Source organism: Pleurodeles waltl, chromosome 5, assembly GCF_031143425.1.
Source record: "Pleurodeles waltl isolate 20211129_DDA chromosome 5, aPleWal1.hap1.20221129, whole genome shotgun sequence".
In the NCBI taxonomy this organism is placed as follows: Eukaryota; Metazoa; Chordata; class Amphibia; order Caudata; family Salamandridae; genus Pleurodeles; species Pleurodeles waltl.
The window spans coordinates 520532056-520553487 of record NC_090444.1 but is presented as its reverse complement, the minus strand read 5'-3'; the positions used below and the strand labels follow the sequence as shown (position 1 = coordinate 520553487).

Sequence of the window (21432 nt, the reverse complement as noted above, 5' to 3'; positions counted from 1 at the left end):
TCATGTTGCTGTAGCAGGTGTTCATTCTCTCCGGCAGGGCCCCACACTGATAATCCTGCTGTCCTGCAGCCCTTTGGCTCTGTTGACCCATTTTGCAAATAGAAGATTCTAATTCCCCTCTGGATTCTTTTTTGCAGCTTCAGTATATGTATGCTAATGAGACAAAATGGCAGAATGTGGATGTGAGCCTTTAAAAATCATAGAGTCAGTGCTGGCTTTTTTGCCATAGCTAACCAGTACCTTTGCCACTTTATTAACCATAATGGAGGTTAGCAGCAGGACTCCACAAAGTGTCCATCCAACGAATTTCAATTCTTCTTCTTGCCCTGTCCATCACTATAGTTGACCTTTCTTTAAGGCTTTTCTATTAGCCCATATTCTCTCCTCCACTGGCTTAGTTTATCTTCTGTGTGATCACCTCCGACGTGCCTGCAGATATTTCCTTGATAACTCTGCATAGCATTATCCCCATTCACATTGGCAGCAAAAGCCTCTACCGAGGGTCAGGTTGAAAAAGACACCAAGGGCTTCATTGCAAGTTGCCCTCAGTGGTATCCCTAATAGTCATACTACTCAGAGCAACTGTGTGTTTCCTGATCCCGAAATATAGTGTCCACCAATTCTGAACTCAATTATTCTAGCCTAGAGACAGGGAAACGGACATCTGTGGAGCTACGTGGATTTTTATTTTTTTTACAGCTTATGTGCCCAACTCGAAGATCCTCCATCTGAAAGAAAAAAGGAACCAGCCCCACCCCATAAGAAAAGACCCCCTAACCAGTTAAAATCTTCTCTGAGCAGGTGTTAAATGGCAGCAGAATTGGGCCTGTAGTTTTACCCAGAAGGTAGAAAAACATATGGATCTGGTATTCCAGGGTCCTCATGTTAATCCCTATTCACGGGAAGCAGCTTGCATTCTGCCTTATCTCATGGGGAGATACCTGCTGGTACTGTAAATTCTTGCTTCTGTATCTCTAATGTCTTGACTACTCTGAAAGCTTCTTAGCCTAGTGACATTATGGATGTCACTCCTTTTATCATCTGAAATCCTCACTGTAATGAGACCAAGCATCGCCACCTTTATTTCTGTCTCAGTTTCTTCACATACTCAATATAATAATAACAGCATTATGGTTGTTGTAGGTTGCAATTTAGCATTAGTCATCTAAAACAACTCACTGTGTTGTTTCTCCCAGCCTTCATCCATGTGTCACTAAACTGTGAAACAGTCTTCACCTGTTTTTCACTAACAGTAGCCAGAACATGGGTCATTATTAAGGTTCTGCATTTTCTCCCTCAAATCCTTAGGCAAACAAGGCCTCCAAATCAACCTCATCCTTGCTGATCCGGCTTAGCCTTAATCTCTAAATAGAACACAAAATCTCAAACTTCCCCTTTCTGAGCTTGCTCTTCCTGGCAATATGCCCTTGATGGCACATTTTTCCGTAATTTTGTTCCTTCAAAAAACTTATGTCATCTCCTATCTGTTTTTCTGTATTTCTTGATTTCCAGAATTTCAATACCCTGCCCTTCTGGTCTTCTTTCGTGTTTGCCTTCCATATGTGTTCTCTGCTTCCACTTCTCTCTTCTCTCTACTCTCATCCTCAAACTCTACTTGCCTCCCTCCAACCTGTTTTCTGATTAAATAATTTGGCTCCTGTTTGACTTCTGGCTTTTCTCACTTTCTTCACCCTATCACTCTTTTTCTTAACATCTCTTTAAACATGCTCTTCAAAACTTCCTCTCCCCTCTGTGTGTCTGGACTTCCCCCTCCTTCTAGCCCTTTCCTCCACTGCCCCTCCTGCTGCCCCTGCTAAGTTCTTTTTCTGCCACTTTCTCTCTCTCTCTTCTTCTCCGACGTCTTCTCCTAGTCTAATTCCTTCTATGCTGAAGCATTTGCTGTTCCCTGTGGTCCTGTAGCTACTTTGTTTGGTGGGTTTTGAGACTTTATGCCTGGGGACTATTCTTCGATAATTCCTATTTTTTAACTTTTCTCTTGCAACCTTCACAACCCACTTTACATTCATCCCCTTTCACCTTATGTGCTTTATACATTGTCTTACAAGTGTCCGTATGCTTGAGGAGTAAGTGAACTCTGTGAACGTTCCTGGAATCACTGACCTAATTATTTTGAATCTGCCTACAGTACTTGGCGGGGAATGAAAAAGTCTGTATTATTTCAATCAGTCATTTCAGTCCAACAAATGATCTTATCAAGTGTTTTTTTGTATCTTGCAGATCTTCATACATGTTGTAAAAATGTCTTTAATTGACATACCCTTCACTTGATTTGCTAACATTCTTCCAACTGACTTCCATGAGGGATGGGTATACTCCAAGGAGTGAAGCAGTTCATTATTGTATTCATAATTCTGCTTGATTTCCTCGGATCACTTTAAGATCTCTTCAGATAGTGTTTTACTCTAGCTCATATTTCCCAATGAGACGTAGTAGAGCTTAGCCAACGTTTTTATTTATTAATTTATCAATTGGTACACAAAGACATTGTGGACTGATACCGTCATAAACCAACACCACAACAAATTAAAAGATGTGTTCTTTTGTGGCCAGGTAACTGCTTTTCTTTACACTCAACCTACTGACCCTCAGTTATAATCAGTGGTTGAGGTACGTTCACTTCAAGTTAGCTTGATGTGATTCACACTATTTCAAGCAAGCTCGCATGTTTATTGGAGCCACATATTCACTGCATATTCACTGCATTTTCACTGCATATCTATCCCCTCATGTGAATAAATAAGATTATTCTTTTATACTTAAATTTACTTCAGCCTAATCGAGTCAACGTAGCTTGTTCAACATAGTAGTCCCCTCAATTTTTCAACGTTGCTGAAAATATCAGCATATGTCTGACTTCCCAATTAATTGACCAAATACCTTGGATGACCGTGGTATGCCGTGCCATGCCCAAATTCCAAGATGTGATGCGGCATCACAATTGGATGTAGTGCTGGTGATGTGTACTTTTTGAATACGTTTATGAAAAAAGAGATTTAACAATAAATATGATTTTCAAATAGGGTATAATTTATAGTAAGGTAATTTTTACCCTTGAAGTCCCTGCCAATAAAAATGATGATTTTTTTCAGGTTTATATGTAATGGAAAAAACAAACAGTATTTTGTTACAGACATTAACACAGACACACTTTAGTTTCATTCAAAACAACCCCAGTACACAGAATGAGTGTCGGGATTTTCAGCACTCTGCGCAAAATAACACGTTGCCTACTGGAGTCCTCTCTACTGTTTTGGTGCAACAATATGGCGTCCTAAACTCATGTCTCATACTACAAATGGCTAGATAACACGTTTATTTTCAACTGCGATTTTTCATGGCACCCTGACAATGGCAAAACGTTGCATCGTAGCAATGGCCAGACAAAGCATCTCACTCCATAATGAATGCAGGAAAAGCAAAAGAAGCTGGGAAACAGTCCAGCATGGTTTGGAATAAAAAGACAGGTCTTCATAAAAGCTCATCAGTTTGTCCCAACACGTAAAGCGATGAAGAAAGAATTTCAGACTGGCTGTGGTGGTACAAAACGACCTCTAATCTTAGGTAACAGGATTCTCTTTTGGAGCCACAAAAATAAATTGATTGGAAGTGCACATGATTGATTTGGGAATTCAGCTCAAATTTAAGAGCTATAAATGTAGGGTCATTTTTTTACAAAGTTTTAAGCAGAAATGCCAGTGTTTTGAAACAGACCCTGCCATAGATGGGAATCTAGTGAAGATGGTAAGCTAGTGAAGAGAACGAATACTGGGGAAGCATGCTCACATCTTGCGAGCTCGATGCAGAGCATTTGTGCACGGATTCTTCAAGAACACCTGCATTCTCCCCTACCCTGGGTACAAGTACAGACTCATCTTTGTTCATCAGTAAATAAGTGTGTTCATTATTTCTCAAAAGCTGCTTGGGTTTCAAAGATCCAGATGTTCACTTCCTGAAATCTTATTGTATACCATGATCTCTTGATGTCTATGCAAAATACTATCACCATATCAACTTTACCATAAAAATACCCTCATTAGTTGTGTTCTGTTTTTCCAGGCAGGATTTTAAAAGTTATCATTAGTCAAACAGACTGTTAATACATATCCGGTTGTCTTACACCACTGCCTCCTGGTACTTAAAGGAGCTTTTGTTAACTATGTTCTCATGGGCCACTGGCCAAGAGTAGGTGACTTGTCAGATTAGTCAAAGTTGTTGTTTTATTGTTTTGGTTCCATGTCACACCAACTGGAAACTCACTTATGAGGATTGCTTAAGTTTTGTTGGGCTTGACAGCTTCCAGTAATTTGCCCAAGTTAAAGAGTTTACGTTTTTGTATTAGTATTAGTAAACCAAAGGTATTGTTTTCATCCTTGAATTTTCATTTGAATTATGTATTTTCGTATCTCCTATTTCTCCAGGATACTGCTACCTGCAGGTTCCTCACATTTGGACTATCCCCACGTGCCAGACTGGATCTGGAAATTTTGCAATGGCTTTACTGCACGAGGTCTGCTTGCGGTGCTTGGGCCAAAACAGGACTCCAAATTTTGTGAGCATGGCGACCTCATGCAGGCACCCTGAGGCCATCACGGAGCAGTAGGTCACCTCCCTCATATTTTCCATCAGGGTTTCCCATGCTCTTGCTATATCCAGGGGCCTCAATCCCCTTTTGGCCTCCAGGAGAAGGGCATCTCCTTCACAGACAGCCCATCTTTCTTGTGCCCTGTACCAACTGATTAACTTTGGGCCAATCGGGTTCTTCCAGGGGATGGCAGTTTCCCTCTTGGCTAGGGTAGTAAGCTACGTCTTAGAATCTGCTGGTGTCCTTCTTCTTAGATGTATGTGGGAACCATCCAAGTAAACAATGACCCATTGTGCAAGGGGCTTCCCTATCTATCACTTCCTAATCTGTGGGCAGTCCCAAAACGTGCTTAAATTCTGCTCTTAGGACTCTACATCTTGGGCATTCCGTCCCTTCCATGTTGAAATGCCTGTTAATCTGACCAGGCGTCAATTATGCCCTATGTAACATGTAAAAGTTTATTAACTTGAATCTAGCATTTCTCTACACTTTTGGGATTCCTTCCAGTATAGTTTCTCAAGACTTATCTGGAATGCAGGTTCCTAAATCCTCCTCCCATTTAAGCCTCAACGAGTCCAAGGGAAGGGCTGTATCCACCCATTGCCCCAGAGGAATGATGTTACTTGGGTATCTAAGTCCTTGAAGATTGCCCTGGGTATCCATATCGGTAACACTGTAAAATAGTATAGCAATCTTAGAAAGACTATCACCTTGAGGAGCGCCACCCTGCCTGCCATTCACAGTGGCAATGTCTGCCACAAGGCCATACGTGCTTGAGTGGATCACAGGGCCTGCATCACATTTCCATCAAGGATGTCCTGTGGAGCATGATATATTTTAACCTATAGGTATGAAGGACAACATTGTTCCCATATTACTGCTCCTGACTCTGAGGGGGCCGTCCCTGCAGGTCCCAGGGGGGAATAAGCAGGTCTTCTGCCAGTTTACTCTGAGTCCCGACATGGCCCCAAATTTGGACAACATGAGTTGGGCCCTCGTGGGCCCCTCTGCCTATTCCTCTAGAAAATGAGCAGGACATCGGCATACAGGGGTATGCTGTGCCACTCCCCACCTGCTCTTATCCACTGGCCCGTCTCCCAGGCAAGCCATGGCTGCCAATGGCTCCATGGCTATCGCGAACAGCAGCGGAGATAGAACGCAGCCCTTCTTTGTGCCCAGATCAACTCCATATTTATCTGATATTGTCTAACCAGTGCGGACTCTAGCTGTTGGGTCAATGTAGAGTAGCCATGCCCATGCAATATAGTCTTATCCCAATCCAGTCTTTGCCATCACCGCATAAAGAAAGCACCATTCAAGACTATTAAATGCCTTTTCAAAGTCCACTGCCAGCACACCTGCTGTTGTATCGTCATAGAAGGGGTCTCTCATGACCGCCAGTAGTCGGCGTATGTTACCAGCAGTATTCCGTCCAGGGACAAAGCCTGCTTGGTCTGAGTGTATCAAACATGTCATATGAGGGAGAAGTCTTGTCGCTGAGATCTTACTAAGAATCTTATAGTCCAGATTCTTAATTGACAGTGGTCTATATGCCCCGCATTCTGTCGGATATTTGCCGACGTTTAGTAGGAGTATTGCCACTTCCTCCCTTCTTGTTGCTGGCAATATCTCCCTCTCCTTTGCGGCCCTATAGAGGGCTTCTAACCTTGGAGCCAACAGGTCAGCGTACATGGCATAAAACTCCACTGGGAAGCCGTCAGTCCCCAGTGTCTTCCTCCTAGCTAAGTCCTTAATGGTCCCCCTGATCTCCTGTAGTGTAATGGCTCTCCCCATCTGCTCTGCCACTTCTGGTGCAATTGCGGCGAGTGGCATCTGTTCCAAGTATGCTTCGGTGGCCTCCTTATCGTACTGAAAGGAGTTTTTATATAGCCGCTCATAATAGGACATGAAGTGAGCATTAATCTCTTCCTGTTTGTAAAGACTATTCCCTGTGCCTGTTTTCACCTCCATAATAATCATTCCTCTGTTGGTCGGTGATGCCACCCATGCCAGCATATGGCCCGCCTTATCTCTCTCTGCGTGAGCCCTTGCTATCTAATTCTTATAATCAAAGCAACGAAGATGCTCAACATCTTCTGCTACTGTCTCTCTTAATTCTAATATTCCATGCTCACGATCTTGTTGCTCTGGTCTATTTTTTTCTTCCCCTCTTAGTTTGCTTTCTGCCTCTATTGTGTCCCTAATTAATGTTTGTTGCACTCCCACCGAGGCCGCTATGCACCTCCCCCTCAGTACCATCCCACTCTATTAGCAGGCTGCTGGCTGTGGCATCGTTGTCCACAAAGAATTGGGCAATATGCTGTTTCACCTCCACCTGGTATGGTGTGTCCGCCAGTGATTCCGGTTCTAATTTCCATGTGGGAATGCAAGGGATGGTAGGGCCCCACTTCAAAGATAGCAATACGGGGTTGTGATCTGAAGTGGTACTTGCCAGATATTAAGCATTATGTATGCATGAGAACACATCTGCGGTGCAGAGAAATGAGTCCAAACGTACATGTAGTTCATTTAAGTAGGAAACATATGAATAGTCTCGGGCATTTGGGTATAGTCTTCGCCATGCATCTACCAGGCCCCAATGTGATTGCCAGGTTGTAAATTGCCGTGCTACCCTTGTTATTGGGGAGTCGTTCAGTGGGGGGTGGGATCAGTCCATAATGGGGTCTGCCACACAATTAAAATCTCCTCCCAGCACTGTTGACTGTAGTAGGTGTGGGGCCAGGCAGGCAGAGAGTTTTGCAAAAAAATGTCCCCTGGTCCGAGTTAGGCGCATAGACATTAACGAAGACTAGCTCCTGGCCCCCAAATCTCCCTGATGCAGCCACATATCGCCCATCTGGGTCTATGAAACTGTCCAGTGGAACTCCCGCTCGTATCCAAATCAAGGCCCCCCTGGCATAAGTGGTAAAGTACACCTGACCCCTCCGCCGTTTCTGTATAGCCTTCTCTTCTGCTTGTGTTAAGTGTGTTTCTTGTAGCATTGCCACCTGAGCTCCCCTCCTCTGCAAGTATGAGAAGACCTTATACCTTTTAGCCGTTGTGTGCATACTCCAGACATTCCATGAAATGAATTCATATGGTTCTAATGTAGCCATATTTCTTCCTTGTTCACGAGCGTCCCTGCATCCACCCTTTTCACCCCAATTCCTTCAGGTGGACCTCTTTGCACCTCATGCTTGGGTTCTGTGTTTAACAAATTGTGTGACTCATGTTTCCCCATATAACCAACCCAACCATTAACTTCCCAACTCCCCTTTCCCAGAACAAAAGGGCTATTACCTCTCATCCAAACCCAGAAATTATGTCAACTTGTCTTACGAATCTAGGATCGGTCCTCTAGGTCAGTGGGTCCCAACCTTTTGACTTGCGTGGACCCCCATTTTATCATTACTGGAACCCGGGGACCCCCACTGAATCATTATTGGAACCCGGGGACCCCCCAGTGAGTTATTACTGAAAGCTGGGGACCTAATCTGTTGATATAATTAAATTTTCTATGCAGTCGCGGACCCCCAGGTTGGGAACCACTTCTCTAGGTTGTTTAGAGGAGGTTGCTATATCTCCTGCATCCCCCATCATCTTTCTTTCGTGAGTGTGCCGCCTAGCCCGGCCCCCCTTTCCGATACCACCTCATCAATCTCTCTGTGCCAAAAGGATATCTCCTGCACATGTCTTAGCATCTTTATGTCATGGACACATCCCCGGCGTCACCTCAGATCCTGTCTCTTCAGGTGTGCGTGTAATATCAGAGTCTCGATCTGACCACGACTGCTCAATTTCTCACCCCTCGTTGGAGAGGGGCAGAGGCCCATATCGCGTAGGGAAACCACTGCTTCCATTACTTTTTGCCATTCCTCTTGTACCTCTCTGTTAGAAGGGACCGATGGTCTGTGGGTCAGTTTATGCTGGGGTTGCCTATGTTGCCATTGCTGCGGGTTACCTGGGTTGTTGGCCTTGCTAGTCAGTGAGTGAGAGTCTATCCACTGCCATATGTCCTCGGGTGAGGTGAAGAATTGCATTCCTTCTTTGGTCGTCACTCTCAATCGGGCCGGGAACATCATTCCGTATTGTATTCCCATTTGCCAAAGTTTTTGTTTAGGCTCTCTGAAGGTGGCCATTTATTTCTGCTCTTCTTGCGAAAAGTCTGAGAAAATGCTGACTGATATTTTCCACTATGCAGTCACCATTCTTCGTCACCTGATTCAGCAAGTAATCTCTATCCCTATAGTGCAGTAGACATGCTATAATCGGCCTTGGTGGAGCTCCCGGAGGAGGACGAGGGTGTGCCGGGACCCTGTGCGCTCTCTAGGGCGAAGAAAGGTAAGTCTGTCCCACGCCACTGCCTCCTTAAGCCAGCACTCCAGAAACTCCACCATGTTGTTCTTTTCTATGCGCTTGGGTAAGCCATTCACACGGACATTGTTTCTCCTTGTTCGATTTTCCGCATCTTCTGCTCTCAGTTCCAAGTCATGAATTTGCTTCTTCATCTTACGAATAGTCTTGGTCGTGTCATTGACTCTTGGTAGGACTTCTTTAATTTGCTTCTCTGCCATAGAAACCTTTTCCGTCAGTCGGCGGTGATCATCTTAAGTCTGTTGCTAAGGCATCTATTTTCCCTTCCAAGGCTTCACAGGAGGCTGTTATGACTTGTAAGATGTCTTGGAGGATCGGGTCCCCAGAGTTCTCCATTGGATGGGCACTGTTAGTTCCCTGATGTGCAATCGAGGTACTCGCAGTAGTGTCCTCCTTGGGCTCCGGGTCCTTTTTGTGCCCTGTTTTTCCCATGCTTGAGTCTCCTCTGGACCCCGTTAACTGCTCTAGGCTGGACCAAGTGTCGTTGTCCATGGCCTGTGCCACTCACCTCAATGGTACCACCCAGCCAACAGCCACAGGAAGGTAGTTCCCACATCAGGGCCTGTCAACCATTAGGAGTAGAGGGCTCCCTTCCCCCTTGCCAGTCCCCTGTACTTCCATCATTGTCCCGCTGCCTCCAGGTATTTTTAACTTCTCGTCTTGAGGCTTCCAAGTCCCTTGCTAGGCGGCAGTCACGGGTTCACTGCTGCTGGAATGCTCGCTGTTCAGGCCCCTAGACTGCCAGTGGTCTGATTCACAGCAGCACTCCCTCCAGGAGTTTTCTTGTGTCCAGGCTTCACTTTCTCTCCCACCTGGTTTAGGATTCTGCTGTCGGGCTCACCAGGTGCAGTAGCCCGCCTCTCCTTCACCGCTAAGTCACTGCGATGTCCTCTCCCAGTGGTGAGGAGTGGGGACTACCTCGTCTCTCTACATGCCGTGATGCCGGTGTGCTGCAGCACTATCCGGGACCCTGTGCGGGTGTCGCCAGTGAATCGCCCGCCATCGGCGGTCGGAAAGCGAGGCTGGTGCCCCCGGTCTCCAGCACTCCTATCAGGGTCAGGCTCCTCAGCTCAGGCGGTCCCGGTTGCCATTTTTGATCCGCGTGGCTTCCTCTGCACCGGCGGCTCTCATCGTGAAGCTTATTGCAATGCGGTCATCCTGCAACTCGGCTTCTTTGGGGACCCACCAGGTACTGTCTGCTGTAATCTGGGGGGGGGGGGGGTCAGGGGGTTTGCTGGGTGTCAGGATACTGTGGGGGGGGGAACCTCTGGAATTCTTCTGCCATCGTCGCCTGGCCACATCCCCCCCATGATCCCTTAGTAGAGGTAGAGGAGTACCTGTCATACAGAAAGTCATTTTGCCCAAACCAGCAGTGGCCACAGTAGTGATGGATGCCCTCACTTTACAGCAGGGTGCATAGCCAGATGATCTGCAAATCAGAGTCTCTCGGGTCTCCAAATGAGCAAACGCTTACCATTGATTTGCTTCATCTCAAGGCGATTCTCGTGGCCCAATTCTTTTCTGCCTTCTCTTTCCAGTCAGTCAGTCCAGATTCTGTCAGACAGCACGACCCTCAAGTGCTATGTGAACGAGCAGAGAGATTTGGGGTCTCATCTTCACTGCTGAGAGGCTCTGAGAGCCTGTCCTTGGGCTTAAGTACACAATATCTGACTTATAGCCAACCAGGTAGTAGTCTTCCTGAACATGAGAGCCAGCAACCCGACTTGGCAACCTCCTGCCGGCCACGGATGCAATCTTCATCCATAAATGGTACGGAACATATTTACCCTGTGTAGCACCATTCACGTGGATCTTTTAGCCACTCACGAGAATGCTCATTGCCCTAAGCCTTCATTTGTTTGCCAAAACCTCTTAAGTCAAGTACTTAGCAGCCATGAGGTTTTTGAAGGGGTTATCGTACATTTTACCTCCTTTACATTCTTGCTATGCCTCCGTGGGACCTTGGTTAGTTTCCAGCATTCTTTAAGTCGTCTCCTTAAGAGCCTCTATATAGCTGCAGATGTAACATTTTTGGTGGCCATCACTTTGTCCCTTTGCATCAGGCAATTGCAAGAGCTGTGTGTTTGGCCTCATTACACGTGTTCCTTACCAGAAAAGCTAGTCCTGAAAACAAAAGCATTCTCCATCCAAAAGTGGTTTCCCTGTTCGATGTGGTTCAGTCCATTGAATTTCCCCACGTTTTCTCCTGTTTCCCATGCCACTATGGAGAATGGAACGACGCATAGCCTTGACCCTCATAGGACAGTCAGCCATTTTATCGACAGAACCAAGAAATTAAACTCTGATTCCCAACATTTTTGTTGGGTTTGTCTGCAATCAAAAAGGTAAGGTGGTCCAGAAGGGGACTATTTTTCAGTGAATTGTTCTTCGTATTAAAAGCTTTCATTCCCTGGCCAAAAAGAATCACCAGAAGGAATCAAAGCCCACTGTGCAAGTATGAAAGCATCTTGTTTGGTGCTGGCCAGTGGTGTACTCTCAGCAAAAATCGGCTTTGTGTTTATATGTTTGCCAAACATTGCTTGGATCTGGAAGTGTGTAAAAAATGCCATTTCACTCATTGAATGCTCCAGGACTTTCTGCTGTGAGTATTCCTTCAGACCCACCATCTGGGATGGGTTATTGCTTTGGTATCGTTTCAAAAGGTGGGGAAACTGCAGATAGATGTCCCCATCAGGAGAAATAGCTAATTACCTTTAGTAACGATCTTTCTAGTGGCCTATCTGTCTACCTGCAGTTATCTCATCCATCCCGAGGACTTCTCTTTTCTGAATGATGTCTTAGTCATCTGAATCGGGTAACAAGTTAGAATTCTTGCACTGCATGTTCATTGTCCAAATAAGCTGATCTCTTCTCTGCCTCAAAAGGCTCTAAAAAAGGGACAAGGAACTGATGATTGCTCCCGGAGATGGTGCTTTGCAACTCATAAGCCTCGTCCTCAACCAAACTAGCTCTTTTTGTGTAATTGAGGGTGGGCCTCTGGTTTGGGCCTTTGGCAGGCGCTTTTTACTGTAACAAGGTACAGAAATTGAAAATGTAGGTGCAGACTGCATTTTGGTAGCTGCCAGAGCTGCTATTCTGAATTGCGAAGGATGCAGCTCCGGAAGTCTGGGTTAAGGTATTCCTTCAGGGTGTGGTGCAAATTATCTGAAGGTCTAGGTTATGTTTACACTACTATTTGTATGTGATGGAGTGAGGAGTGTATTACTACATGAAAGGCGTGTACAGCTACATGAAAATGGACTTGATCCTGCTTGACTGAATATTCGGTGACAGTGTATTAAGAGACATTCATTTGTTTCCGTATGTTTGGTTGCTTAGCTCACTTTTGTGTGTAGGTTACGATTTGATGCTCTTTTGCTTGCTCGAACTGTTTTGATGACCTGTTTTTTCCGCTTGCTGCCCTGCCGAACTGTAGGCCGCATTTTGGGTAATTTTGTAGGAAGTATTTTGGGTTTAGGTCACATTGTAGGATCAGGGGCTATTTTGAAATCGACTGTGGAGCAAAGCATTGTGTTGCTGCCTAAATCTGTTGGGCCTTTTGGTGATACGTGTAATGTGTGGATGTTATGCAGTATTCCAGCAACTCCCCTAAAATATATTTAATAATACATTTATTTAAATGTTTCTACAGAGCAACTTATCACTTCCCTTACTGCCGTTGTTAAAAGAAAAAAATCTAACAGCACCGCGGCTCCGCCTCAGTGGTCGTTGTTTTATTTTGAGTTTAAAAAAAACAATGAAACAATATAAAATGTATAGACGCTAATACTAATAAATTCGTTGTTGTGAACTTAATTTAAATACTGTCCTCTTACGAACAGCAGTTCTAAATTCCAAAAACAAATGCAGTCGTATTTGTCATTGTTGGAGGTGGGGTGTGAAGGAGGGGGGGAGGGGGGCTTGCTCTTACAGGCACTTAAACCCATCATGCATCTCCCCTGCTCAGAACCTCCCGAAGTTGACTGTCTTGAGGCTCATTTCTGGCACCTCTCCCATGTAGTCTTAATCCCTCAGCTCCCGTTGCCCCCCAGTCACCCACACTGCCCACCGTCCTTGAGTTCCTCTGCCAGGTGCGCTTTCATACGCGCTAAGTTTGCATTCTGCGAGCTCACGGGGTATGTTTATTTGTTTTCTTTATGATATGTATAATTGTATGTTTCCAGATTTTACTGCGACGAAGTAGTAGCCCTGGTGAATTAGACTGGCATCCAGACGTACACCTATTTCAGGAAAGGAAAAGAGGAAAAAGTAAGTTTCGTGAATTCGTGAACGGATTCTCTGGTGCAGATAGTAATTTGTTTTGTTTTTATCATGCCTTCTGAAATTTAGACACCTCACACATTTTGGACTAGGTAAGCAAAATATTTTGTTAGCAGATTATAATTATTTTTTATTTAGCACTTTTTGCACGAAATGTTGCCATCACTGAGTTATGTAAATAACCGGCATTATCAGTGCTTAATCTGTACAGTAATAAGTGGTGGGGTCCAAAGTGTTTCTCAGAAGCACGCGGTCGGGGCAACCCACTGGCAGGGGTGCCAGATACCCAGGCTGCATAGTCTTGATTCAACATCATGCATCTTTCATCCACCGCCAGACACACCTGGTCCCTTTACCTCACTATTGCAGGTTTTCTTCCCTGCGTTCTCCCTTTATCACTGCCTTTCTGTCTTTCTCTCCTTCCTCCTTTCCTCCACTTTTGTTTTTCTCTCTTGCTCTGGATGTGAGTCTGTTGTGGGAAAATAAGTGCTCGTGCGCCCCGCGGGCAGCCACTGGCTCAAATTAAGCACTGCTCATTACATTTACCCTCTAACTGTACTTAGTTTATTGATTTTTGGAATGCTGGAAGGCAGAGTTGCCGACCAGACTTTAAGTTCATAACCCACAGGACAGTGTTGAGTTTGTAACTATTCAGCCAGGTTGTTGGTAAATGTGTGGTGGCGCTAACTGAAGCTCAAGGGGCCCTCATCTAGCTCCTCATGGCCTTTAAGTACCCCCACAGTTATTATGAAGCCTCATCTACTAGTAGAGAATACAAGGTGGTGGCTAGTTTGATTAACATTTATGTGATGAATTAATAAAGACAAACATCTTTTTAAGAAGATCTGACTGATGGAATAATTTTGACGCATGGTACATCATGAGGACATTAGATACATAAGGAAATTTCTTTTCTAGTCAACAGTGGATATAAATATGTGCAGAGTCTCATGTTTAATTGTAATACCAGGAGTCCTGGTGATTGAGGATTAGGGGTGATGGCCCTCAAGACTCGTGCACTATCAACATTCACTAAGTATTATTGATGTAATTGGATGTAACGGTGCAGCAACAATCACCTCGCCCCCTTAGCTGTCTCTATAGTAGAGAATATATGTCTGTTCTACTGTGTCAAATAATAGCAGTCATTTGAAGTGGAACTTTATGTGCACCCCCGATTGCCATCTGGTTTCCGCCTCAGATTAGTATCCAACTGTGATTCACTGAACATACTTCATCTGCTCTTTTGTTTACCCCCATCTTGGGCACATGGGGGTTTTCTGATATTCATAAGCAGTAGGACATCTCCACCTGCAGGACTGTGGAACACATTTTCAAATATGTGCATTTTGTTTTTTTAAATTTGTAATCCTCATTGTATAATTATGAATAAGTTGAAGATCCAGTAGCTCTCTTGCCACATACAGTGGTATATCTAATCATGTGATCAGCAACACTATGAGACACATTGTAACTGCACACTTTATATTCCCATTCAGCAAAATCAAAGTGCCTTACTTCGTTAGCTTCCTCCCACAACAAACTGAAAGGCGGTGTGATCTGTAATAGCTGGTGTTAAGCGCCCTACCTTGCAGTCATTGAAAGTTTTAAGTGGATGGTGTTAGTTGTTAAACTTAGACTGTCTCTAATGAGCTACAGTTAGAGTGTCATACCACCACCTGTTCCCTCCCCGGTAATCTGTGATCATAAAATATTATGCTGTTTTACTGTCTGACCCTCATAGTCTGGCCTTGTATGAGGTATTGCCATACTCTGTATATACATGTCCTAATGTGCTACAGATCTAAGGTATGAGCTACTGCAGGTATTTGCTTGGGAAGTGGCAAAGCACCAATTGATATTACTGAACGTCTGCTGCTTCATTTATCTACATTGCCTTAGTATAGCATGCTATTGTGTTATATTGGTGTTTCTTATCCCTTAAAGGATGAAAGCGATTTCTGGATTGTCCAGTAATTATCTAATTTATAGTGTTTCCTTTATTGATGAGTTCAGACTGCGCTCCGATTTGCAGCAAGTTACCAGGCAACCTTTGGGTGCATCTTTTAAATGGTCATGGTTGTAATGTGACCCAAATGGCAACAGTTGGGTGCACTGCATGACCTTTTGAGTGGCAGCAGCGCATGGAGGCATGGAGTGTTGTAGAAAATGGAAGTAGAGGTCTTCAAAAATCTCACTCATGATTGTTCTGTGCTGTAGGTGAGAGTGCTAATGACACATCTAATGGGTTCAGTCAGGAGCCGGAGATTTCCTCGATGCCGTGGCAGGCATGCGATGAGGAGGACCATGACCTCAACTCGCCAGAAGATGTTGCGATTGATCCTGATTCTCGTCATTGGCTTCAGCTCAGTCCAGCCGATGTAACACGTTTGACAGGTACATCCTGACCATTCATATGTTAGGATATTCTGCAATGTTGTAAATTTTATGTAGTTATAGATTTCTAGATTTATGAACATGATTGGACTTATCCGTTCAATCATTCCACATGCAATTTATAAGTTTTATTTCGGAGCTTTAAACTCTTAAACCATATAATATACAGCATAGAGAACTCCTATTTCCATGTCTGCACCACATGCAGTCTGATTTGTTTTTAATTACTTATATGGAAAAAATAGTAAATTAATCCTTCGATTTTGCCAAAAACACACACATATGTCTGTCTTTCTGTGTCCTTTGTTTACCCTTACGTCATTGTAGTCATTAACTAAATCATTTTCTGTAACATACAACTGTAAAATAAATGGAATGTTTGAGCTTGCATCTAGCTTATAGAAACCGGTGTTCGCTTCGTTAGTTTGCTTCAAACCTGTACCCTGAAGCAGCAAGCTATACTATGTTTTTATTGTGGAAGAGAATGAATAAGCAAAGACACAGAAAGACAAGTGGGGAAATCTGCCCTCGATTAACTGTTTTGTTAAAAAAAAAAAAAAACTACAAAGTTAGAAGTAACACCAAGGTATAGAAAGTCGAAATATGTATGATTGGATTAAAAAATCTTAAATTCCAGAAAGAGGCAGATTTGAATGAAAAAATGTTTTCCTCGAAGAAGTCTGAATTTGATCAAAGAAAAAAAGGTTTTTTTTGTAGAGTTTCATTGCATCAGTAAATCATGACACTGGTAGCATTTTGCTTTGTAATAAAGAGGGACTGGTTTGTAGATTTACATATTCCGGATTTAGCCATGTTATGGGCTTGTGTTTATTATGTTTAATGCTCAAACAAATGCTTCGAAGTAGATCTTCAGGACAAAGGTACAAGATGTCATGAAAACAGAAGAAACAAGGAACATTGAACATAATAAAATATTAATCAGCCAAATTATTTTTAGAGTGACCACCCACCTTCTCTTAGTCATTAAGATGAAATGGCAAATAGAGTCAAGGCTTATCACTGCCAAACCCCACAATCATGAAAGGTTTTGTCATTGAGTTAGTGACATTTAAATCTTTGTTTAAAGATGACCACGTTGGGCACTTGTCTTAGTTTTTGAGGCAGCACATTCTGCATTTTAGTCCCCTGCGACATTCACTGTTTGTTCTAAAATGCTGTTTTGAAATAGACTTTTTAAGATATCAGGCTGAAGGAGATCAGACAAATATCCTGGAAGGGTTCCATTAATAGATTTCTGACTAGATAGACATAGGACTCTGAACTTTGCTCTTCATGGTCCATGGTCAGTTAGACCATTGTGGCAATTTGGCAAGCATACAACAATATGAAAGCAGCAGCTTCGGCATAATCGTAATGCACCTGCTGTAAACATAGCATTAATTCATTTTATCAGTTCTTAACCCCCTATGGGTTTAGTCATTGAAAAGACCCAATGTGAAAATTACAAGCAAAGCATTTTGAGGAGAAACACTCGAGCAGTCTTAATATTTATTTTGTTCATCAAGCAATCTGCATAGTATAGTTCATAGTCCATCCAAATAAAAAATAGGAGGGTTCCTATAATGTTATGTTTTCAGAATAAGGGAAGGGAAATCATAAGTCTGTCTTCTCTATTAGAAAAAAATATCTTTATTCTAGAATCAGATATGTTATTTAAAAAAAATGTTTGCATTGATTACCTAACAACAATAACATTTGCAGTACTTGGGGAAAGGAGAGGCGATCGAGGTGGAAAGGGGGGGGGGGGGGCGGGGGGGGGCATTTGCATGCTTTAGTTAAACATTGTTGAACCAGCTACCCTGGTAAAACACACATAATCATGCATAATGGGAGTGAGGTGATTAAAATGGTGGGTACCCTATGTGGTGAATGGAAGCAAAGGGGTGGGAGACACATGATGATTATGTATAATGGACGGAGGAAATGGGGGCATGTTCCATAGTGATGTCTTGTTTCGGTGTGCGGGAATATACACCCTTGGGGGAGTCGTGGTATGGTGGGATAGGCACCGTGGGATCCTTGGGTGGTGCCTTATTTATGAGTATGGGATGAGTGCTTTGGAAATACACCGTTCCTCTCAGGGATGGGCGGGTGTCCTTTTTGGCTTCTATATTAATGACGAATGCATTACATGTATCACAGCTGTGATGGGCTAAGCCTTTCTCTCATGGTGCGCAGTACACTTGCTTCAACGCGGGCCCACTGTAGCAGGGCATGTAGTCTTCATTAATGTCTGGGGTAGTGGGTGCCTTCCATTGCATTAAGTGCTTAAAGAGTACAAAAGCCTAGTCTATAAACCTGTAGAGGTGTTTGTCTCCTTTGGCTTTAATGTGAAGCCCTAGGAGGCTAGATTCAGTGGTGGCGGCTAATCTGTGATCTGCCAGGCCCGCTGTTAACACAGTTATCTGTTGCCATGTGTGCAACAAGGAAAAGGCAGTCCCACACCACATGATAAAAACCCACCTCCAGTAATCAACAGCGCAGGCATTCTGGAGCTGTTGTTGTAAACATGCGTTTGATGTGTGGGAGATAAGTAGGCTTGGAGTAGGTAGTTAAATTGGGTGAAGTGGAACCTAGGGTTGCATGATATCCCCATGATGTTTTGGAGAGCTTTTGACCATGAATGCAGATATCTGTCTGTATGTACGGCATGGACATGCTGCATACAGTGTTTGGTAATAATCCCTAAATGCAGTGTTGATGGTTGCTTGTGTGTTAACCACTTCGCTGGTTTCTAGCCTGATCACCCCAATTGGATTACGGTGTGGACCATCGCGGGGTCATGTAGTGCCTTTAGTCTTGCCTGGACAGACGTGTGTCTGCGTCCCTATGTTTTGTTCGAAGTTCACTAAGGCTGTCGGGGTTAGTCGTCTGCAACACAACCTCCTTTTCTAAGGTGCAGAGCTCGGTCTCCAATGTGGCCAGCTCGCGCCAGAGTGTATGCCTAAATCCCCGTGTTGCTGACAGGCAGTGACCCCGCACCACTGCCTTATGAGCATCCCATCCTGTGGAACGGAGGAGGGTGGTTTCTTTATTGTGTTTGAACTACTGGGTTACAAAGTCAGCCAGCTCCTGCCAGAAAAGAGGGTCTGAGGGTGCTTCAGTTTGTAGGCACCATGTTGGAACGTTTGTGCATGTTCTGCCCCATTGTAGTTCGATCTGCAGTGGTTGGATAGGGTTTGGGCTAGGTATTCTTACCTCATCACTCCCTCTGCCAGTCATGCCAGTCGTAAGAACAAATCTATTCTGGTGAGTAAGTATGTACTGGGGAGAAAAAGAAATATTCTTGTTCAAACAGTTGCCCGATGCACCATAGGTCATGAACCCCCCTGTTTGCCCTCCAGCAGGCTTGGGATGTTTTTCTGCTTGGTGCCCCGATATTGGTGGGTGGGATCTATCCAGGTCTATGTCTGGTGTGCAATTGAAATCGCCCCCTCAAAGACAGTCAACAGTTGGGTCGTGGAAGAGACCATGTGTAAACATAATGAAGAAGTCCCCATGTCCTGTGTTAGGCGTGTATCGTGTTAGTGGTGCTCCATCTAGCTAACCTTCCAGGATTACATATAGCCCTCCATCATCCGTGCAAAAGCGATCCATTGTGTATGGGATTCCTGATGCCACCCAGACTAGTATGCCTCGGTCATATGCTGATACCTTAGTACCATATATTTGACCCCTCCATCTTGCTCTGAGTTTCAGAAGTTCTGTGCCCGTGAGGTGGGTTTCTTGTAGTATAGCAAGGTGTGTGTGTGTGTGGCGCCTAAGATAAGCATGTACCCGACAACCTTTGGCATGTGTCGCCATGCCCCTCACATTCCATGTTAGCACGTTATAGTGTTTTGTGGGTCGGGTAAGCTGGGCGCTCATGGTGTTTTGTGGTTCAGAAATAAGTGGACATCGCACCCCCTCTTGTACTCCAGCAGCGCCCCCGCTTGCATAGCAGACCAGGAGGTATTTCATCCTCTCGCCTCCTCTGTTCCCACGCCCGCACCCCCCCCCCCCCCCCCCCCACAACACCCCCACCCCAAGTTTGCAACAACAAACATGTTCCCATTTTGTTAGCATGGCTTCTGCCTTGGTTGTGAATACAAGAGATTTTGGTTTCCGTCCACAAGCTCTGCAGGAGCCTGTGTTGATGGTGCAGGTAGTAGGACCACTGGTACCTTAGTTGTCAGCACTCTCCTATGCGCAAGATGTAGCATCCAGTAGATATGTCCCCATTGGTAATTGGTTGTGTTTCTAGTGTCCTATACTAGTTAGGCCAAGCTGTACCAGGTAGTCCGATTGAAGCAGGTACATGTTCAAATTCCTAGAGATCATCGGCTGTGCGAGTTGTGAACACCAGACCCTTAGTAGAGTCAGTAGTTGAGTCACTGGATTTCGCTGCATCAGATTCATTTTCCAATGTGTGTTCTACTTGGAGCTCTGTGAAAGATTTTGTTCTGTTTTGGGTGGTTTCGAGCAGGGCTGTGGTCTGCTCCTCTGCCACCTAGGCCTTGGTAGGTTTAGCTCTGGATCCGTTGCTGCGCCTGTGCCTGGCGCAGCACCCCTTTGCTGTATCCTCTTCTTGTGAAGGTTTGATAGGCCTTTGGCCTGGGGCCACGTCCAGACGTCCTCTGGTGTTGCAAAAACATGAGTTTTCATGCCATCTTCCACCTGGAGTTTTGCTTGGGAGTAGTAGAGCGTACTTGATTTTTGTGGTTGTGAAGGTGTAAAGATCACGCCTTGTCACCAATGTGAAGATCACGCCTTTACATTTCTTACGATATTCGCTTTTATTAAAAATCAGCAGTATCATGACATCTTCAGCACAGCTTTCTCCTTCCAGTCTTCTCTCCTTCAAGGCCTCCTTCTCAGTCCCCACATTCCATATGATGTCACCACCAACATCATCACATTCCCAACCCTTCTCTACAGGATATCTCCACAGAAGGCTTTGTTTGACCGCAGTGTACGAGTTCCTCCTCTTCTGCACCTCTGCAGTGAAGTCAGGTAGGCCCTGATGGAAACATCCTCAGATTTCCAATGGCCCTTTGGTTTTGAAACGTTGGCGCACCAGGTTGTGATCTCGATAATTGAGAAGGGGGTGCTTATAAGTGGTCATGGAGGGGCACCAGGTTGAGGTGGTCTGCCAGGGACTCTATGTGCTCTTTCATTCGAGAAGAATTTAGGGACTCTATCCCAAGTACGGTGTGAAATGAACATTGCTGTGCCTTGAGCATCCCTTCGCGTCTTCTGCTCTGCGATGCTGTGAGGCCACCTCCGCACTCAGACCTTCGATCACTGTTTGTAGTTCCTAGACTTTAGGGCGCATGGTTACAATAGAGGGTTCGGTTTCTTCCATTCTGTCAGATAGCTTTCAGTGATCCTCATGGAGTAAGTTGACGTCTTGGGCCACTGCATTGATTTTCACTTCCAGGGAGGATTTAGACCCATATTATGACTTTGGTGGTCTTGGAAAAAGACTGCCGAAGCCGCGGGTGCCACAATACCGCCAGTGCTGGTGGTATTGGTGGCTCCCTATTATGACATTCCCGCTGGGCCAGCAGACGGAAACAGCGTTTCCGTCCGCAACCCCAGCGTAAAAGTCACACCAACATTGCAGCTGGCTCATAATAGAGCCAATGGCAATGTTGATGTGCAGCGGCTGCAGCAGCGCCCGTCACGCATTTCACTGCCCAAAATTCGGGCAGTAAAATGCACGATGGGGCTGTGCCTGAGGGCCCCTGCACTGCCCAGGCCCCCAGGGGCACCCC

The 21432-nt window shown here is 44.7% G+C and overlaps 1 protein-coding gene across 5 annotated transcripts in view; it reads left to right on the top strand.

Annotated features, from left to right (window-relative positions):
* The window catches only part of RALGAPA2 (Ral GTPase activating protein catalytic subunit alpha 2), a 1651508-nt gene that overhangs the window by 730340 nt on the left and 899736 nt on the right, over positions 1–21432 (top strand). For all 5 annotated transcript variants that reach the window (XM_069234346.1, XM_069234347.1, XM_069234343.1 and 2 more), the window contains 2 exons: positions 13162–13246; positions 15479–15655. In XM_069234346.1, coding sequence (XP_069090447.1) covers positions 13162–13246; positions 15479–15655 — 262 coding nt within the window. The remainder of the gene's footprint in view (positions 1–13161; positions 13247–15478; positions 15656–21432) is intronic.